This window comes from Pectinophora gossypiella, chromosome 10 (assembly GCF_024362695.1).
Source record: "Pectinophora gossypiella chromosome 10, ilPecGoss1.1, whole genome shotgun sequence".
Classification (NCBI taxonomy): Eukaryota; Metazoa; Arthropoda; class Insecta; order Lepidoptera; family Gelechiidae; genus Pectinophora; species Pectinophora gossypiella.
The window spans coordinates 16,040,023-16,062,348 of NC_065413.1; the positions used below are offsets into that span (position 1 = coordinate 16,040,023).

General features: G+C 38.3%; 1 protein-coding gene across 2 annotated transcripts in view; it reads right to left on the bottom strand.

Annotated features, from left to right (window-relative positions):
- The window catches only part of LOC126369931 (protogenin-like), a 144,623-nt gene that overhangs the window by 28,055 nt on the left and 94,242 nt on the right, over positions 1-22,326 (bottom strand). For both annotated transcript variants that reach the window (XR_007566782.1, XM_050014527.1), the window contains exons 3-5: positions 20,618-20,760; positions 1,574-1,718; positions 1,061-1,126 (exon numbers count right to left, since the gene is read on the bottom strand). Coding sequence is in view for 1 of the 2 variants with exons in the window: in XM_050014527.1 (XP_049870484.1) it covers positions 1,061-1,126; positions 1,574-1,718; positions 20,618-20,760 (354 nt within the window). In the remaining variant the exon portion in view is untranslated. The remainder of the gene's footprint in view (positions 1-1,060; positions 1,127-1,573; positions 1,719-20,617; positions 20,761-22,326) is intronic.

The following is a 22,326-nucleotide window of genomic DNA, read 5'->3' on the forward strand; positions in this document are numbered from 1 at the left end:
CCAGGAGCAGGAGAGAAGCAGCGTGTGGGCAGTTTCAACGCGTGCCCGCGTTACCCGCAAGTAAATAAGTAAGCGGTAAGTAAAGTAGGCCTCATCCCCAACCCAAGGATTAACCTTGCTTCCTGGGGTTGCCTCATAACATTATGTTGTTTAAAACAAGAAATAAACACTTTTTTTTAAGTGTTTAAATCCCGTGCAATATTCTCCCATAATATTATTTTCTGTAATTTTTTTGAGAAAATATAGTTTTTTTTTTATTTTATTTATCGTTGATACAATTTAATGTTACATTTTAAACTTAAATCAAATTTAATTACATTAACTAAACACGAAATTACATAAATAATGAACAAAAAAATAATGCTATTTACTGCACTAGTCGAAAAGCCCGCTCCTGACTTATCCGGGCGCGAAGGTGCCCATTACACTAGCCATTACTTTTCTGTAATTGTTTTTGAAATCATATACACGTTTTTTTTACTCACGTATTCGATGAATTTACTTAAAAATAAATGTAAATAAATATTTTGTTTGACTTTGGCGTGGAACTGTGCCGGTCCGCGGAGGTCCGTGTTGTCCTATGGCATCTACCAATAAGTTAAATAATTATGATCGTTTTGATCGAAGAGAAAAAAAAAGAAAAGGAGAAGGGGATGCCTTTGCCCAACAATGGAACATCAATTAGGCTACACAAAAAAAATGTGGAAGGCTTAATTATCATAATAGTTTCTTGTATTTCATATTGCGCGGACCGGCACTCTAACTGCGCTTCTTTGGATCTGCTTTAAATGTGCCGAAGCCTTAAAGGGTACAAAGTAAGGAGGCTTCCCGAGAGACTTTATATATAGCCTTCATTCCGTATTGCGAACAAGGAAATTATACGAGGTACCAGAAACAGACTCGCTGATGTGAACGCACCTTAGGGCCAAGATGAATTCGCTTTCGTTATCTGTACATTACAACGTAAACGTTCTGTTCAGATCGTGCGCCTAACACCACTAGACCACGGAGGCTGTTAAGGCTGTGGGGATATTGTATAATAATATTCTCCTGAACATACCTGTATGCTCCTGCGTCTTCGCTTGTCACATCCGTAATAAGCAGCTGGCTTTGCAGAACATAGTATCTGGAGAGATAATTAATAAAATTAGTACATAAATGAATTAGTCTAACAGAAAATTCGTAAGGTACGGTGACGAGTATTAATATGTACTTATACACTTTGATACCATGTCACATTAACTTTTTTGACAAACTAAACCGTAAGTCTCATTAGATGTCAATTGTGATAGTGCGATAGGGTTCTAAAGTGATATTACTCATGACTGTTCATCTTGCGATGGATATACCTCTGACCACCCCAATTGGGATATAGTGGCGAGCTGATGTTATGTTATTAGTATTGTACCTAATTGCAAATTGATAAGATAATAGGATAGTTTCCAACTAGTCAAATCAGTTATTTTTATTAAACATCAATACACGAAATTACTATAGAATGTGTATGAAAATACAACTTGTGATAGCAGAGACGTTCCAATAACAAAAAAAACAAACTATTACTGGTACAAACCTTTCATCATCAGGTAAAGGCTGATCGTCTTTCAGCCAGGAAACGACTGCAGGCGGCGCGGAGATGATGGCACAGGACAGGACGACCGGCTGTCCACTCGCGGCTGTCGTGTTAGCAGGGTGGACTGAGAACTGCTTCTCCATTGCTGGTGACAATAATAAAGGTTTGTTTGCGGTTAAAAATCTTTCTAGAACGCCATCTATGCGTAGAAGAAAGAATAATACTGCGTATAGAACGGTAATTCTCCGTCCCGCACCAATGAGGAAATTCAAAAATTCAAATTCAAAAATATTTATTTTTCAAAATTGGCTTAGAAATTAGCGCTTTTTGAACGTCAAAAATTAAATTACATTGTGGTGCTAATTCCTGTAAATACCATCTAATTTTATTTTAGGTTATATCTGTCATTTTCTTATCCGCCGAAAAGGAAAGGGACGGGTAATCGACAAGCATAAAATTTATGGAACACACGTCAATTTTAAGCACAAATCTAAAACAACCGTCTAAAAATTCGCCCGGGTTATTCATTTATTTACTCATTCTTCCTAAAATTAAGAGCTGTCAATCATCCTTCCCTTTCCTTTTCGGCGGATAAGAAAATGACAGGTATAACTTAAAGTAAAATTAAGAGATGTCTGCAGGAATCGGGGCCATTATGTAACTAGCTGTGAAACTGCTACCACATCGGAATCTGTAACGCTGAGGGAAAAAAAGTAAAGTAAAGTAAAATATTAATTTCCTCTACAAATAACATTGATCTTATACTAGTTTACAATTATTTTATAACATGAACATTGATAATATTCGTAGAGGCTGGAGCCTAAACTAGGGTACCCTGTGTTATAGGTCTCCAGGCCTCCACCTCCAGGAATACGATCATTAATAATGTTATAAATAGAGCAACAAAGACGTGGCCAGAAAACCTCCCAGCACAGGGCCCTAGTTCTACTGTTTCATGTTTTCCTTTCTTTTAAAAAAAAAACCAGTTTGTATTACATAATTTATAAACTTAAATACAATGGTATTCCTGATGACCTGTACGAAGCCGCTGACAATGCCGTAAGCGTGGCCAATTATTGGTCAGCAAAAATTTAGTTTCGATCGCCATCGACTCGCAAAGAAGAAGAATGGTATTCCAGTTGCAGTTGGTGGAAGGAAAGTGAAAAATATAGGATAAAAACTAGAAGCTCAAATGAAGGCGGTAGCACTGTTGAGTGTTCCCAAATTTTGACAATTCTCCATACTGTCCAGCTAAAATACGTGATAAATTGATATAAATTGTGAAGCGACGTGAAGTGTATCGTACCAACCCCGCCGGTGTAGTCGACGATTTCCCTCAATCAGCGCTTATCGCTATCAACCCACTAGAGTCAATTAATTCCTTCAAATATTTTTCCTCTCAGACGACACCCTGAGCCGAGGTTCGCGCCCAACTGGGCACCCTCAAGTCTGTTGTCTTAAACGTTGTACCGGGTGAGAGCCTTCAGCGCTCCCCATTTGTCCGATAAGTTAATGCCATCTGCGGCAATTCTACATTAAGTCACGTCGAAAAAAAAAGTGGTCTGTATCTAGTTTGAAGGATGAGTTAAAAGAAACCCCTCTCTCCCTCCCTCCTCCACCATAAGGTCCCTTATCACCATAAGGTTCATCATATCCATCTTTGGACTTCGTATCAACAGTGGCTGCAAGTTGTCTTTGATTACTTGTGGCTCTGCCCACCCCATTAGGGATTACGGGCGTAAGTTTATGTATGTGTATGAGTTAAAAGAAAAGCCATCAGTTGGAAAATGGCAGGTTTGATTGAAAATGAGTTTATCTAAGTTTTCTTCTTTACGATCTTTACGGAATCTAATATAACAGTATGATTTTGTAGTTAAAAACTGTGGAAAGGGTTATAGTGTAAAAATGTATAACATTGTAATAAATTACAATAAAATAATTAAAATAATTTAAAAAATATTTTACCACCTTTTTGTATTTAATGTGTTCTCGCAAATGAATTGATTTGATTTTGATTTTTGTAATAGAAAGTATAGAAAGCTGAACGCTGCCTACCATATAATAATTTATTATTTATTTATTTAGAGGAAGACTTACGGCTATATACATTTTCTAAAAATAATAACCAGACAATAACTAAAGGCTAATTTACAAGTCTCCACCGAATAGTGGCTAAGTTATTTACCCTTTTACAATCATAGAAATTAAAAATGAAGTAAGGTAGGTACAAACATTTGACGTTCCTAAACTAGGACTAATAAGTCACTTGTGTCTCAAATTGAAATTCAAAAATATCTTTATTCAGTAGGTAACATAGTTATACTTTGAATCGTCAATTTTTACATAACGAACGTCTCATCAGCCTAAAACTACTGCAGCTTCTCACAACCTGTATAGCCGGGGACAAGAAGCTGCAAGAAAAACTTCGGCACAGGGCCCTAGACGTTCTTTAAAAAAATATACATAAAATATTTTTATACAAATGAGTAATTTAGCTGCCTAATATCAGTTCTCAGACAGTTAATCCCATGCATTCATATCTTCTAAATAATCACTAACTTTATAATAACCTTTTTTGTGAAGAAAGTTTTCGCAATTTTTTGTCGCATCATTTTACTCCGTATTTTGTAACTTCCCCAGACAGATACGTCATTATCACCTGAAGAGTGCAGGAGAACCATGATGAACCACGGGCTTTGGCTGGTTACCATTAACCCAGGGTCGATGAGATCGCTCACTGATCTCACAACCCACTCGAGAGAATACGATAATTATAATTAGGAACCGGATATCCTATTTTATATTCTGTCCGTAAAGTATAAGTGACCCCAGAGAAATAAATACATCAAGACCTTATTTATTTAGGCGGAAAACATTATAATTTATTCCGAAGCCGTAAAACAGGCGGCCATTTGTAAATTCCTTTGAGACGTATTAAACACGTGTAAGTAAATAAAATAAACACTTTTACACAAGCATTTATGTTACGCTATGTTTACAAAGCATCACGCCTCTATCTCCGAAGGGGTAGGCCTCTGCCTTCACCTTCGGAGATGTGTATAGTATATAGGGTGTTAGTGACATAGTAACGAAAACTTTGAGGGGTGATTCTGACCTTGATTCTGAGTTGATATCAAGTGGAATTTTCCGTCGGTAAAGTATGGATCGGGAAATAATAAAAAAAAAACAATTTTTTTAATGCATTTTGTCAGGAAATTCCACTTGATATCAACTCAGAATCATGGTCTGAATCATCCCCCTCAGCATTCGTTACAATGTCACTAACACCCATACCTACTGTATGGCTACCGTGTGTACTTGTACGGGGTGTAAGTGACATCGTAACGAATACTGAGAGGGATGATTCAGGTGATTATTCTGTGTTAATATCAAGTGAAATTTTCCATGGTATAAGAACACTAGGTATGCTCAAAATGCTCACAGTTTAAGGTTAGCCCAGCTGACGTCATCCGACACTGCGTTGCCATTTCCTAAAAAAATAAATTACCAACGTCCAGTTTTTTTTTAATTTACTTTGCAAGGAAATTTTGAACTTTCAGTAAAAGATTTACTTTATATATGTGACAAATAATAGTGATTAAATACATTAATCGCTAATTCAATTAATTTTCAATGATAAAATTTGCGACCTTGGAATGTTGAAGATACCAATTGAATGGTAACACCTACGTCATCAAGGCTAGCAATGGCGGCTTGTCATAAGATTGAGCATAATTAAAGCACATAATAACGAGTTCTTACCGCGTTTAAATGGGGATATGAGACTCCCGATATTTCGACACTGTTGCAAGTGCCATGATCATGAGTGGAGTAGGTAGGTAATTTTCTACGGGCAGACATATCTGTCTACCCTCTTTCTTTGCCGCTTGTTTATGTTTTCGAATGTTCGGAACCATCTGAACTCGCACCAAACTCACTACGACAAACCGCACTCACTAACCCGTTAAACCCGAACCCGTTATTATGGGCTTTAATTATGATAATAACCGCGTAAACTTAAAACAGATTGAGCATAGCTGGTTTTCTTATACCATGTATTTGTATCTATGATCCAAAGATAACTTCAAACTCATAAAGTCGAATTCAATGCAGATTGTGAAACACTTGATGATATTTGAACAGTAGAGTACTTTTTTTTTTATATCCAGGCGGAGGATTTCTTCTTTATATAAGTGGTGCATGCTCGCCTCGAAATGTTCGTGTACGCGGTGGCGTCCGGAAGTCGGGTCGCACCTTTCCCTCAAAAATGTGCGAAGGGAGCGATGGCTGGCTTTCGCGTCAACTCGTGATCGGGTGCTGCGTATGTGGACAGGCCTGCTTCTGTCAGGGAGCTCATAAAACACTGTTTCTGTGATAAAGTCACATAAACTCTTTATTTTTCACTTTCCTTCCACCGACTGTAATTGGAATACCATTGTATTTAAGTCTATAAATTATGTAATACAAACTGGATTAAAAGAAAAGAAAGGAAAACATGAAACAGTAGGACTAGGGCCCTGTGCTGGGAGGTTTTCTGGCCACGTCTTTCCCTCAGCGTTACAAATTCCGATGTGGTAGTAGTTTTACAGCTAGTTACATAATATGTAATTTAATTATGTTTGACGTTCAAAAAGCGCTAATTTTGTAAGCCAATTTTGAAAAATAAATATTTTTGAATTTTTTTTTTTGAATTTTTGTCTCAGGCGTGTTGTCTTAAAATTTGTACCGGGTAAGAGCCCTCAGCGCTCCGCATTTGTCCGGCCCAGAAGTAAATGCGACATACGCCAAATATGCAATAAGTCACGTCAAAAAAGAGCCTGAACCGAAATTCAAACCCGTCACACACGACGATGTAAATCAAGCGCTCTGCGTTATTTTCGCTCATACTTTCGATTCTGTCAAAAAATGACAAACTCTTACACGTGGCTTTGTCTCATTAAACAACTTGTTAAAAAAAGGTATCATAAGACATTGTCGACAGACAATCAGGCCGTGACGATACTTGAACCTTCTAAGTTCTATTTAAAGCCTTCGAGCAAAGAAAGTGAGGAAATTGGCCAATGAGGAACTTTCTAGGTTACGTTCCCCAAAAACAAAATAGACGGCTCTGTAAAGATTTTCCTTCTAATTTAAAAAAAATATGTTTAGAATAGAATAGAATAGAGTAGAGTAGAGTAGAGTAGAGTAGAGTAGAGTAGAGTAGAGTAGAGTAGAGTAGAGTAGAGTAGAGTAGAGTAGAGTAGAGTAGAGTAGAGTAGAGTAGAGTAGAGTAGAGTAGAGTAGAGTAGAGTAGAGTAGAGTAGAGTAGAGTAGAGTAGAGTAGAGTAGAGTAGAGTAGAGTAGAATAGAAAAAGTTTATTATAACCCTTTCCAACCGAAGAAACGAAATCTCTCTTAGGCCTATAAAATGTTAGTGACAGCTTTTTATGCCATGCAAAGACCTCGGGAAAAACACGAAAAAAAATCCCAGCTTAGCTGGTCTTCAGCAATCAGACCCTCACGATTGTGAGCCGTAGGAATAATTTGTAAGTCGCACGATCGTGAGTCTATGCGACTTGCATAATATTTTATCCTATTAGTGGAAATAAAACACATTTGGTATGAGAAAATTGTTTTATAGTTATAGTAAATGAGTTTTAGACCACTTCTTATTAAGAAAAATGTAACACAATACAGGTCTTCATGTAACATTTCGTCAATGTAACATTTTTGAATTTACGTCATTTCGCAAGGTGTTATGGCTGAGGAGAAGAAGTGACAAAAAACTGCAACAGCAACTCATCTTTCAAAAACCAATGAGGTTATATATTACAAGTTATTTAATAACTAGAGGAACACATTCAATACCAGACATTATTATCATTTAGGTAGTCATTAATCTTATAACGAGCTTTTTTACTTAGAGTAAGCTTCATATGAGCTTTAAATTTATTTTCTGTCATATTTAAAATATTATCTGGTATTTTATTGTAAAAACGTGTACATAACCCCAAAAGAGATGAATTTAATTTACTTAATCTAGAACTTTGAATAGCAATTTTATTTTTACTTCTTGTATTGCGTTGCGGAGTGTTAAAAATCGATCCCTGGTCATTACCTAAATCAAGCCTGGCCGCTAACTAAATCAAGTTTGATACCAGCTCTCCAATGCCACGGCAATCTAGGGTAGGGTATGCAGCCCATGATTATATGAATCGACAATAGCTTTGCTATCTCAGCGACCGCAGTTTTTAGTTCACGCCCAGTAGAACGTAAATAATAGATAAGTATTTGTACAGCGACTAATCTCCGCCAGAAAGGATCCTCATTGAAATATTCGTAAAAATAATCAATGGATCGCTTTACTGGTTCTATTGGCAGAGTCGGATAGTCATGGGATTAATCCTAGAACTAAGCTTCCTTCTACAATCTTTTTCGCAACGTAGACCTACCCCGTTGAACTGTAGGTATAATTGATGCAGACCTTCCTCTTTCTCCTCTTAGTGCACGCGTGGACCTTCCTCCTCTTGTTATTGATGCAGGCCTACTTCCTCGTAATACGGATGCTGCCACGTTTGCTCGTACACTTGCAATGGATGTTCACGAACTAATTGGGCTCGTACGGCTCGGTGTGGAGGCTGACTCTTTTTGACGAAAATTTCTTGTTGGTCTAGCTGATGACCCTGGTAAAATTAGAGAACTCGGCTTCGATACTGTTGAAATATTTTCCGGTTCAGGCGACCATTCTACTACCACTTCCTCTTCAGGGTCCTCGTCTGTTAGATCTAACTTATCCATTTCCCTAAAGAGATGGTTTTGTACTAAATCGAGGTCATCATCATCTAAATCTTAGATCGAAAGGTTTTCGTTTTCTAATACTTCCACTATTAGTTTGTCAGTCATATGACCCCCTTAAAAAAACACAAAAATGTATTTTGTAAGCCTTTTAACCATAAAAAGGCCATACACATATAAGTAACCAAATATGCACCTAACAACCGAAGCCACATGATCGTGCGAGTGCATTTTTAAACTCGATTTGTCTTATATTATACCACAAAATTCACGTAAAAAAACATGTTTCTGTATACAGACATGATTAATAAGTGCATTTAATGTAAAAACGTCACAAAATTGTATATAATTTCACAAAAAATATGTTACTTACGTGAGCGGGTCTGACGGTCAAAAAACGCAACCACCCCTGACCCAGTCTCCAGGCTAGGGATGCGCCGATCCGATCCGATCTTAGAAAATCGGATCGAAAGCCATTCGATCTGCCGATTTTTGGATCGGATCGAGACCATACGATTTTTAGGCGGATCGATACAAAACTTTAAAGATCGGATCGCTTGGATCGCATGAATTGAAAAGAGGATTACCTACATTAATTGCTTACGATTTTGTTACGATAGAACTTGATCTTCTGTTTACGTTACGTTCCAAACTTGGCGGCGTCTTTTGCGTGCGGGTAGGTATAGATATACGAGCATCTTATTACACTTTATTATAATTTAACTTTGTGGGTAAGTAAACATACGAGTAATACCTATCTGTGGTTTGATTTGTTTCTAATTGCTATTGGCTCCGAGTATCTCAGATGTACCGACGTTTTGTTTTGTAAAACTGTTTGGTCAAGAAACGGTGCCCCCTATAAAATCTAGTGTGTGGAATCAGTTTACCCGAGATTACCCGAAGGCGGAAAATAAATATTTAAAACTAAATATGTCTTGCTTATTTGCATCCGATCCGGATCGATTTCCTTGATATCGGATCGACGGCATGCGATCCAATCCGCGGATCGGATCGACGCATTACGATCCGATCCGATCCTTAAAATCGGATCGACGATCTGGATCGCGCATCCCTACTCCAGGCGACTGACAGGCACAAACTCGCATGCAGGGGCCTGCACTATTTTTTCCCGCGTTTTTAGTTAGCGCAACGATCGTAGGACGTCGGTTGCGTTCGGAAAATCAAAGTATTTTTTTGTACAGATTTTTTTAAAGTTTAAACTCACGATCGTTTCATATCGGGTGGAAAGGGATAAAAGGACGCCACACACAAAAAAAGTCAACAACATCATATCAAATTTCCACTAAAACAATTACAAAAAAGCAAGACGGATGTTTGTCGAAATGATCATAAGGTGGTGGTGGACGTCCTGAGATAAAAGGGCCTCACTCAGCACAACTCGCGGCGTGAACCACGACGCTGGTATTATGTGGACCCTGTTAGGTGACGCACGAACATCGTATTCCATAAACATAAAAAAATTAAACATTTGTTTTGGGTATAAATGATTCTTTTTATTACAACCAGGCACAATTACATCTTCCACCCATTATTATTCCGATCAAAATAAAGAGAAGCAAATTAGCAACATAATTCTCAACCATATCTGATCCAACTATCAAGAAACAATTGTTTTTATATAATGCATCTGCCATTACATTATATTTTTGGATAATTATGTACCCGAGTAATGAGAAATTAATTAATTATCACGCCATATATAATTATTTTTTTCTACTCCTCTACTTTAATCTGGCATTTAAATAACCAAAAAGTCTAATATAAGTACATACATAATTAAACTCTTTGAAAAAGTGTACGCTCTATGGCCTATAAAAGCATTGTTTACAAAGTGTAACTGTACTATAATGTCGCCAAAAAAGCATTGTTGTTGTTTTTTTTTTTTTTTGACCTGGTAACTGGCACCTTTACTTTGTTTGGTGCCATAGATATACTATAAAAAAAAAGTATACATTTGCCGCCATTTTCCCGCGCGTTGGAAAATAATTTTTGTTTCATTTAAAATTACGTCGTCGTAGAAAAAGTATTGTATGCAACGTTGTATAACTAGGTCAAAAAATGCTCGTGGCGTCTCTTATTGCGATGTTCGCCAAGGCTCACATCGCAACTCACGCCACTCGCATTTTTTGACCCTTCTTATACAACTGTTGCATAAAATACTATTAAGGAACGTAGCCTTGAAAGTCGTATAGTATAGAGTATTTATTATATTAACTTTAGCTTTACTTTTAGGTATTCATTTTTTTGTTGCACCATCCCTCATCCAAAGTGGTTTGTAAATGGAACCTTTTGGTGGTTGCCTGGAAGAAACTGCTCTAGAGCAATAAGGCCGCACAAATGGTACTGTATACATATTAGTTCTGTGCAATAAAGTATATTTGATTTGATTTGAAAGTCCCTCACTTGAAAACGGGTTTGGATTTAACAACACCAGATAGTCCACGCCAGACAGTCCACACCACTGTGGTCCTGCAGTTCACCGGCTTGGATCTCAAACGGGGAGCGCCGGTTCGAACCCCGGTACCGGATTTGCACCAATGAGTTGACAGATTTATCTTAAGTGTAGGTTCACTAACACAGTAAAGTTGGCTCGACCGTTATAGAGGGCGATACGGCTCGCTTCCTATCACGTTGCTCTAATAGAAAGCTTGGTATGGGTACTAAGTTCATCTTGCGATGGGTGTAGATATGTCTAGCTATCCTATTTGGGATTTTATTAGGTACTTATTATTACATTTATTTCAGATTATACTCCATATTTTTGTTAGTAAAAAAAGGCGCTTATAAACTATGTTAGTTGATATCAAGTGGAATTTCCGTCGCAAAAAAAAAAAAAAAAACTAATTTTGCGACGAAAAATACCACTTGATATCAACTCAGAATCATAGTCTGAACCATCCCCGTCAGTATGGCTACCTGTATGTACTTGTATGGGGTGTAAGTGCCATCGTAACGAATACTGAGAGGAATGATTCAGCTCATTATCTATATATAAATCAAGTAGAATTTTCCGTCGCAAATGTATAGAATTGAAAATAATTTAAAAAAACTAATAAAATATCATAAATTTTGCGACGGAAAATTCCACTTGATATTAACGTAGATATTAACGCAGATTCATGTTCTGAATCTTTCCCCTCAGTATTCGTTACGATGTCACTAACACCCTGTATACTATTTTTCGTAGGCATCAGAATTAGGCATAATAAGTACCATACCTATAGTAGGTAGGTAGTAAATATTTATTTAATGTACCTACCTACTATAGTATTTAAATATTTAATGTACATACAAATATTTATCCCTTTTCAAGGCAAAGTACTATCGAATAAAACGAAGCGCCTTCCTTATTTGAGCACACACAATTTATTAGCTCGTAAGTACATGTAAGTATAACAAACAAATCATTATATTATCACACATAAATCATGATAAGGATAAAACATTTCTCTACGAAAGCAGCGAGAGTTCAATGACATTAACGGCCGTGTATAAAAAAATGTTTACATGAAACGCGTAACGAAAACAACATCATGTAGCTATACTATACAAACATACTTTTTTATTATTTATACTTCTTTGTAGCGAATAAAAAACATAGAACGCGTTCTTCCTCACTCGTTGTAAGGTCATTGAAAGACACCTGAAATCATGTAACAATACATATTTTATTTAAGTAAGTAAATAATAACCAAAACCGACTCCTTATCATACCCTACGAAGTTTAGGTTCTCACACCAAAAGTGACTGCAGATTACCTTCTGATTACCGTGAGTTTATAAATGGTGGCTCAAAGGTTCATGTTCATCATCTCCCTAGCATTACCCCGTTTTTCACAGGGTCCGCTTACCTAACTTGACGATTTGACAGGTCCGGTTTTTTACAGAAGCGACTGCCTGTCTGACCTTCCAACCCGCGAAGGGAAAACCAGTCCAATACAGGTGCAAAAAAATTTTTTTTCGGGAATGTGGGTTTCCTCATGATGTTTTCCTTCACCGCTGAGCATGTGATAATCATTTATTGTGAGGTACGCCGGAAAGCAGTGGATGAAACTTGCACAGGACCGGGAAGGAGGGTGTGAAGGAGAGGAGGCATATAGCCCAGCAGTTACAGACTGAGTAGATAGGTAGGTATGTACGGTCACGAGCATTAATATGTATACACTTTGGTACCATGTCACATTAACTTTTTTGACAAATTGAACTGTAAGTCTCACTAAATGCCAAATATGTTAGTGCGACAGAGTCCTAAAGTAGGTAAGTATGTACGGTCACACACTTTGGTACCATGTCACATTAACTTTTTTGACAAATTAAACTGTAAGTCTCTGTTGACAATTGCAACATAAAAATACCTTTTAAAAAAAAGGTTAAAAAAATATATTAATTCTTTACTATTTTTAAATTAATTTTGTATTCATCGAACTTCTCTTATTGTCGGACGTGTTTGTAACCTTTATAATTTCTACTAAAACCGAATTATATACGAAGTGGCAAAACAATCAGCGTTTCCTTTAATACAGTCTGCGAGTGGTGAAATAATCAATCCACACACATTTCAACAGTCTCACTAAATGTCAAATATGTTAGTGCAACAGAGTCCTAAAGTAGGTATGTACGGTCACACACTTTGGTACCATGTCACATTAACTTTTTTGACAAATTGAACTGTAAGTCTCACCAAATGTCAAATATGTTAGTGCGACAAAGTCCTAAAGTGGGTACATTACATTGCTCATGACTGTACATAAACATAAACAGCCTATATACGTCCCACCACTGGGCTCAGGCCTCCCCTCATTCAACCGGAAGGGGTATGGAGCATACTCCACCACGCTGCTCCAGTGCAGGTTGGTGGAGGTGTTTTACGGCTAATAGCTTATTTATCCTTTCAATACCTTTATATGTTTAGTCAAATAGTCCTGTTTAAATCCCGAATACATTGTAATATGTTAGGTAATTTTATAAGTATTTTCCGGCAATTTTCCTCTCGAAGTAATTCCTTTATCTACTTTCCGCGGTTTTGCCTAAGCATGCCCTCGGGCAGGAACCATTCGTGTATAACAATAAATAAACGTAGCTTTGTATATTTTTTAAATATACCTCATGTATAAAACTTTGAAATTAATACTCAGGACAAGATATACAAGCAGTAAAACAAGTAACTCCTGTAGTTCATCGGCTTGCTTCTCAACCGGGGAGCGTCGCCGGTCACCGCACTAATGGCCCAATTCCTGCAGACACCACCTAATTTAATGTTAAGTTACACCCGTCATTTTCTTATCTGCCGAAAAGGAGCGGGACGGATAATTGACCACTGTTAATTTAAAATGAATAAATAACCCGGCCGAATAAAATAGTCATCTCGCTGGTATGCAAACCGTTTGACGTGTGCTGTCACTTCAATTCTGTCGGGTTATTGGCCAATATAAAAATTTGGGAAGGTTTTTAAGATTCCCGCCGAAAATTGACTTGTGTTCCATAGATATTATGCCTGTTGATTACCCGTCCCTTTCCTTTTCAGATGCTAAGAAAATGACAGGTATAACTTGTGTTGGCGCTCAATGAAACGAGCGTGCCGTTTGAGGCGAGCGCGCGGTGATTGTCAATAGAGTTTGACAGATAATTAATAATACTACTTCTAATCATCTTGTGACGTCGACGCATCTTTTTTTGTTTTTAACTTTTTATCCAACTTCTTTTGTTATTTAAACATCTTCATTAGTAAAATTACATCTTTAAATCGAACAACAAGCATCTTTATTGAAAAGTACCCGAAAAACCCACTGGAGCAGATCGGCTACAACAACTTGAAATAAAATGAGATAGAGTCTACAGAAATCAGCACTAATCAATCAGTCAATCAGCACTAACTAACTTATAGTAAGTGCAGTTTTCACTAACACATTTAGTTCGACCATTATAGACGGCGACACCCATCACGTTGGTCCAACAGAAAGCTCGGTAAGGTGTGGGTACTTACGAGTAGTTCAACTTGGATGGAGGACCCTCTGACTACCCCAATTGGGATATAGTCGTGAGCTTATGTTATGTTGTAAAACAAAAAGACAATAATATCAGCCTCCGTGATCCATTCAAGCACTGTTGAGCTTTCGGCTTACGACGAGGAGGTTCCAAGTTCAAATCCCGGTTGACACATATCACAAAAATCCACGCTTTGTGATCACTAGTTTGATTAGGATATTACAGACTGATCACTCGATTGTCCGAAAGTAAGACGATCCGTGTTTCAGAAGGTACGTTAAAGCGTTGGTATCGGTTACTACTTACTGATGTAATTAGGTAGTCGTTACATGAGCTATGTCAGGGCTCTTGGCGGCTCAATCATAACCCTGACACCAGGATTAATGAGGCTGGTATTCCACCTCACAACCCACTCGATAAGAAGAAGGGCGCTTGGCGGCTCAATAATAATCTTGACATTAGGATTACAAACCACAGAAGAAAAGCACCATCCTGCGCCACTGAGGTATTGTGTCGCGTACAACCGGATAAAATCGCATTTGAGCAAAATTAAGCGTACAACGGTTTCTGGTAACGTTTGCCCCGGGGCTTTCAGGGTACATGAGGATCGCTTTAGACCCCTGAGGAAACTAGGGGGCATTACCCGACGTCGTTTAAACACATTAGAAAACAATGCAGAGAAAATCTACTAAATATGAGCCTGTTATCTCCTAATTATTGTATTAAAGGGTTTAGTAATGTTTAAGGCGATATAAAGGATGTTTTACGTTTCAGTTACAATGCGTGTGAGTGATTCAGTTTCATGTTTCTGTTTTAAGTTTACGCGGTTATTATCATAATTAAAACACATAATAACGGGTTCTTACCGCATTTAAAGCAGGGATATGAGACTCAGTGGCGAAATATCGGGAGTCTCACGTCCCTGCTTTAAACGCGGTAAGACCCCGTTATTATGTGTTTTAATTATCATGTTTCTGTGTCAAAAATGTATATTTTTAGGGGTATCCCTCTGGTTGTGAGGGGAGGCCTGTGACCAGCAGTGGGACGTATATAGGCTGTTTATGTTATGTTTATGCAGTCCAGTAATTGCTATCCTCAAGGCTATGTTTTACCGGAAATTGATATCTATATTAATTTTTTTAGTCTCTCATCCAGGGAAAGTATATTTCATCTTATCAGACGTCTTACCTTAGCAGATCTCTAGCTAGCTTGTTGGTGTGGTCATAACGTTATTTGTTTATAAATCAATAGACTCCATAATAATTGGAAGTCGGAATAGGAAGCCTTTTTCCCCTTCCTCTCTTGATGAGAGTGTACCCCAGTGAGTGATTGGCGTGTTTTATCTTAGATTTGCCGCGTTTGGCAGTAACTACTTGGCCGGACAAATGGAGGGCACTCAAGGCTCCCCGGAGCAATAGGCGTGGTCTTCTGTAGGTTGGTAATAGGTATGTACGAGTATGTAATGCGAAAATTTTGAACTCCGACACGCAAGGTTTAACTCGATTGAAATTTGATGAATTCCGAAACTTTCACTAATCAGAATTTCCTGTCAAAGGTGCCAGGGTTCCCAAATGTTACAAAGAAGCTGATTGATTGAGGAGAGAAGGGGTCCAGAGACGTACCTGCAGTGAATTGGGAGATACTCATGAAAATATTAAGGCTTAAGTACTCAAACGAATTGTAATGCTCTTCAAAGATAAAGCTCTCCACCAAAGAGGCGGTATATCATGAGATTAAGGAAGGTTTGGAGAACAGGGGGGTTAAAATGGCCACATCGAAGCCATTCATCTAAGAAAGCAATATTGCTATTTGACATTTGTTTGCATTGCGCACTTACTTTTATATGCGCAAATGACAAATTGCAATATTGCTTTCTTAAATGAATGGCTTCGATGTGGCCATTTTAACCCCCAGAAGTTTGTATGTTTACTGTCAGAACCTGTATACCTGTAACTAGAGGAAATCGTATAAATTGTATCAATTTTTCAAGTGAATACTAACTAGCTAGCTAGCTGGCTAATAGTAGGTGGAGAACGTTTTCCTGCCACCTGGTGGAACAGCATCTCCAAGGTGAATGAAAATCTACCCAACCCGACAACCCAGGACAGATTGTCTTGGCGCCGTCAAATTATGAGAGTCGACCCCACTTAGAGTGGGAATGAGCAAAGAAGAAGAAGAAAACACATAATAACGGGTTCTTACCGCATTTAAAGTAAGGATATGAGACTCCCGATATTTTGACACTGTTGCTATAAATTATAGATCTACCTACTCTACTCCAATCTCATCAGTCATCCCGTGATCATGGCACTTGCAACAGTGTCGAAATATCGGAAGTCTCATATCCCTACTTTAAACGCGGTAAGAACCCGTTATTATGTGTTTTAATTATGATAATAACCGCGTAAGCTTAAAACAACGTAAGAAGACGAAGATCAAGTAAATATTCTTTCTAGGGGAGAATCACTGGAATATGGTTCAGCATGATCCGGAAAAGCCTCAGAATAATGATGAGCACCGTCACTGGCACAACCCATTGAACAAACACCTATTCACCGTAGGCCTAACAAACAGTCCACTTTGCAGAATCTGTCTGAAGGGAAAAAAACTGGGCACGAATACTGATAAACGCTGAGGGAAATCGTCGACCACGCCGGCGGGATCTGTATCGGGGTTCGTGAGATGGCACTGAAAGAAGAAGACCATACCATACCGGAGTAACTCACCCTAAATACGCCCCTGTTGGAATATAATCGACATCGGTGGTAAAGGACGGGTCGAGGACCCTTCGACCCTTCTCAGAAGGACCAGCACTCGTTATGAGTACAGGTGTTTAGTGAAAATAAGGTCGGCCCTAGTATAGCTATTAAGACCTTTTCTCGATGAGGTGTTTAATGAATTTTGAACAAATTACGGGAAAAGGGAAAAGCTTAGCTTCAAGTGCAGTGAAGACAAAAATGTTATATAGAGTGAAATGGCTTTTGGAAAACATCAGACCTGTCTTAATGACAGAATAAAGAATTGTACTAACATAGGTCTTCTTTTATCTTCTTCTATCGTGTGGGTTGTGAGGTGAATTACCAACCTCATCAACCCTGGTGTCAGGGTTCCTATTGAGCCGCCAAAGGCCCCTGACATGACTCATATAACGACAACGTGCTTACATCAGTAAGTAGTAACCGGAACCAATGGCTTAACGTGCCTTCCGAAGCATGGATCATCTTACTTTCGGACAATCAGGTGATCAGCCTGTAATTTCCTAACCAAACTAGGGACCACAAAGTAATTTTTGTTATATTTCCCCACCGGGAATCGAACCCAGGACCTCCGGATCGTGAGCCCAACGCTCAACCACTGGACCACGGATGCCGCTAACATAGGTTAGGCAGGCCTTCTTCGTACGTGCTTTTCATACAGTGACACATGTCATTGAATTTTTTATTTTGTTTTCTCTACGTCATTTTTATTATGCGAGTCATAACACATAGGCTCACGTCGACTACGTCCCAATTCCATACCACTCCCAACTGGGGTATTCAGAGATACCTACTTCCATAGCCAGATGAACTAAGGACCCCATAGATCTTTCCGATAGAGCAACGTGATAGATGGTCTGGTCGAGCCAATACAAATACAAATATACTTTATTGCACCAAAATAAAAAGAAATAATTATAAAAAGACTATTAACTAAGTACATGGCAAATTGCGGCCTTATAGCTTAAAGCGATTTCTTCCAGAAAAATGTAAAAATTGAAAGATTTCGGGTACAAACTACAAGTACAACTTACCAATAAATACATGCAAATAAATATATAACATACATACAAATATATAAATACCTAACCTATTTACCTATATATATATACCTGCTTATATAAATATTTCACACAAAATACCTAATAATAACCAACTCAAGAGCCATAGAATATGAATAGAGCCAACTGTGATAGTGAAAACTGCACTTAAGATAAATTAACAACTCATCGGTGCAAGGCAGATCCTGGGGTTTGAACTGGTGCTCCCCTTTTGAGAAGCAAGCCAGTGTACTACAGGACCACAGTCAACTTAAGAATATAGCCCTTTTACTTCACATATTTACTTCCCGATCCAAATCCCAAACCTCTCTCATGTTATGTAACCACAGAGTAACCCTATTTTCCAAGTTGTTCAGAGTTTTGTCTTAATTAATATCCGAGAACAACATATCCTAGATTGAGACGTAAAAGATTTAATATCAAGTTTAGTGGTTTACCCGTTATTTGTTGGAAACTCTAGACGGACCCTGAGGCAACCCTTTTACTTGTCCGAAATGAAGACAGCGTCAGGAAACAAGTGCAAAATATTTGGCTACTAACTGCTGCCCGCGACTTCGTTCACGTGAAACCCCTAAAACTATAGAAATTTCATACAAACTTTGCCAACCATTTTTATCACTTTATGGGTTGATTTTCTCAAAATCAAGGAACCATCATCCTCCTAGCATTATTCTGTTTTTCACAGGGTCCGCTTACCTATCTTAATTTGACAGGTCCGGTTTTTTACAGAAGCAACTGCCTGTCTGACCTTCCAACCCGCGAAGGGAAAACCAGCTCAATACAGGTTAGGTTAGATCACATACCTCCGAAAATGCATTTCTCGGGAACGTGGGTTTCCTAACGATGTCTTCCTTCACCACACGTGATAATCATTTATCATTCAAACTTGAATTTGAAAACGAATACGGCAATCATTGGTTTAGGCCTGTGCTAAATTCGAACCTGCGACCTCAAATAAAAAAGACTCCTTGCACATGTAGTTTTTGAGATTTCGTGATGAGTGAGACAGTGACCTTTCGCTTTTGTATATATAGATCACAGATGTTACTTTCAGTAAAGGTTCTGTACACGTCAAGGTTTTCGGAATCCTTCTTTTGAGCCGTTTACTGTAATGTTGACGTTTCGTTTGGAACTTAACCGTCGTTAGTAACTGACAGTTCATGGAAACAAATTATGAATAGGATACATAAGCTGAAAGCACGTCGGAATTCTTCCGAATGATATGCGTTGTCAGAATTTTCTGTTTTGTTTGTAATCACTACAGAACAGGATCGATATTCGCCCCGTTTCTGTAAATTCTATTACTAAAAATTCGGCAGTTGCTAGGGGTTATGTTTGTCAAACACCGGACAATGTGTGACATTGATGTATATTGGTGCTGCTTCTAATACACACCATCTAATTGTATTCTAAGTTATACGAGTACCTGTCATTTTCTTATCCGTATGCTCAATCCTATAACAAGCCGCCATTATTAGCCCTTGATGACGTAAGTGTTACCATTAAATTGGTATCTCCAACATACCAAAGACGTACATATTATTATTAAAAAAACAAGTGAATTACTGACTAATGTATTTAATAACTATTTTTTGTCACATATATAAAAATCATTAAAATTGTACGTAAATCTTTTACTAAAGGTACAAATATTCCTTGCAAAGTAAATTAAAAACATTGGACGTGAGTAATTTATTTTTTTCCGAAATGGCAACATAGGGTGGAATGACGTCATCTGGGCTAACCTTGAAATGCTAGCTATCAGTTTTGAGCATACCTAGTTTTCTTATACCATGATTGGTGGATGTCTACGTGTCATCAGATTTTTTCAAAATAAACAAGGCACTGAACTGAACAGAGAAAATCTTTGCTGATGTTTACCTTTAACCCGTATTTAGCCGGCATTTTTCTACCTTACGTCAACAAAAACAAGTCGACAGGCAATATTGACACACTCCACAAAGGAAATGTGTGTCCATACAGTACTTATACTTAAGTTACCGGATCAGTTACATAGTTCCCGCTACGGGTCGAATCGACCCTGCTGGATCAGGTTGACATTGTTCTTGTAACTCATTAGGAACTCCTATCTGGTTTAGAGGTGACAGCAATCAACACAAGTTTCAGTAATTTGACTTTGGGAAACTTTGAAATAATTATTTGACGGATTGATCTTTCACGTGGCGGAATTCGGCTATACCGGGTGTAACTTAATGACTAAGGCCAGGCGCGCACTACGAGTTTTTCGCCGCGCGGCAGAAAAAAGCAGCGGCATAATGTCGCACTGTAATTCTGTACCAGTTTTAAATTGCATTGCGCGCACTTCACGGCAGAGCCGCCGCAGCGGCGCAGTATTACAGTGCGACATTATGCCGCTGCTCTTTTCTGTCGCGCGGCGAAAAACTCGAAGTGCGCGCCTGGCCTAAGGAGGTAAAATGAGATACTCACAAGCAAACTTTAGGTGTGTGGGATATCCCAGCACGATGCCTCCGTGGTGCCGCACTTGACACTGGTACACACCCTCCCCGTCCCTCCGCCGGGACCCCTCCTCCCGGCGACGAGACACCTCCAGCGCCCCTGACGCCGATACCCTGGAACGTAAAGAAGATAATGGTGAAGATGTTTTGGAGAAGGTTCTGGGTTTGAAGTTAGTGACAGCATTGTAATGCGAACTGGAAACCAAGTGTATACATGAATGTTCTATCCGTTAATGTTAAAATGTTTGTACTACAGATGACTTTTCGATTTATCTACCTCGTTATGAATTTGTTGTGAATGTATATAAATATACGTGTGTATATAACAGCCCCCGTGCTCACGATCTGGAGGTCCGGTTCGATTCCCTATGAGGACATTATCGAAATCACTTTGTGAGACTGTTCTTTATCTATTCTTCTTTTCATTAACTACATGCATACATTATAAATCATAATATTAATACGAGATCCAAGGCACAGGGTAAACTTGTCCAGACACCTGCTAGAAACTATTATGGAGAGAGGACTAGAAAATATATAATACCAAGGTTATGTAATAATATTCCATTTCTGTTAGAACAAAATAAAATTATATGTACTGGTAGTCTTAAGAAAAAACTGAAGGAATATATGTTGGAATAAATAATGAGTGTAGTTAAGTTTAGTAGGTAAAGTGTGTAGTATAAGTCAATTTATAGGATTTTAGTGGGTGGAGGGTAGTTGTTGTAAATGCTGGTACTTAAACAAAATTAGGGAATGAGCGCGACGCCAACAAACTACGGTTGTAGTTTGGCGATAGTATTAAAATGTATATGTATGTAATTTTGTTTATAAATAAATTAAAAAAAAAACACAAACTCACGCCTATTTCCCACCGGGGTAATCAGAGACTATGGAATTTCATTTGCTTCGATCCTGACATTCTTGTTTCCTCCACATTCATCAATCTTTTCATACACGCACGCCGGTTCACAGTAGATCGTACTAAACCTTTTCTAAAGACATCTCCAATTTGGTCAATGTTCGTCAATCAATCAATCAATCAATCAATAATACTTTATTGCACAAGAACATATATAAAGGACATAAACATACGAATAAAACATAAGCACAATAGGCGGCCTTATTGCTCAACAGCAATTCGTTCGTTCGTCCTTCTAGGTCTTCCACCAACCTTCGCTTTATATACTGCTTTTTAATCCGAAATAACAAATCTAACTACATTTATGATATTGATGTCTTTTCCCAATAGACTTCTCTGGTAGCCGCAAGGTCTTCAATAAATGTGTTCATCATTATGACAAATCGTTCAGACCCTCCTTTAGCTTAGAAATGCCAGCGGTCATCCAAAATAATGGACCCTATTATTCTCAACAATGATATAAATATCGCCCCCGTGTATAGTAACGGCCTTCGTGGTCCAGTGGTTGAGCGTTGAGCTCACGATCCGAAGGTCCCTAGTTCGAATCCCGGTGAGGACATATCACAAAAATCACTTTGTGATCCCTGGTTGGGTTAGGACATTACAGGCTGATCACCTGATTTTCCGAAAGTAAGATGATCCGAGCTTCGGAAGGTACGTTAAGCCGTTGGTCCCGGTTACTATTTACTGATGTGAGTAATCGATACATGAGCCATGTCAGGGGCCTTTGGCGACTCAATTATAATCCTGACACCAGG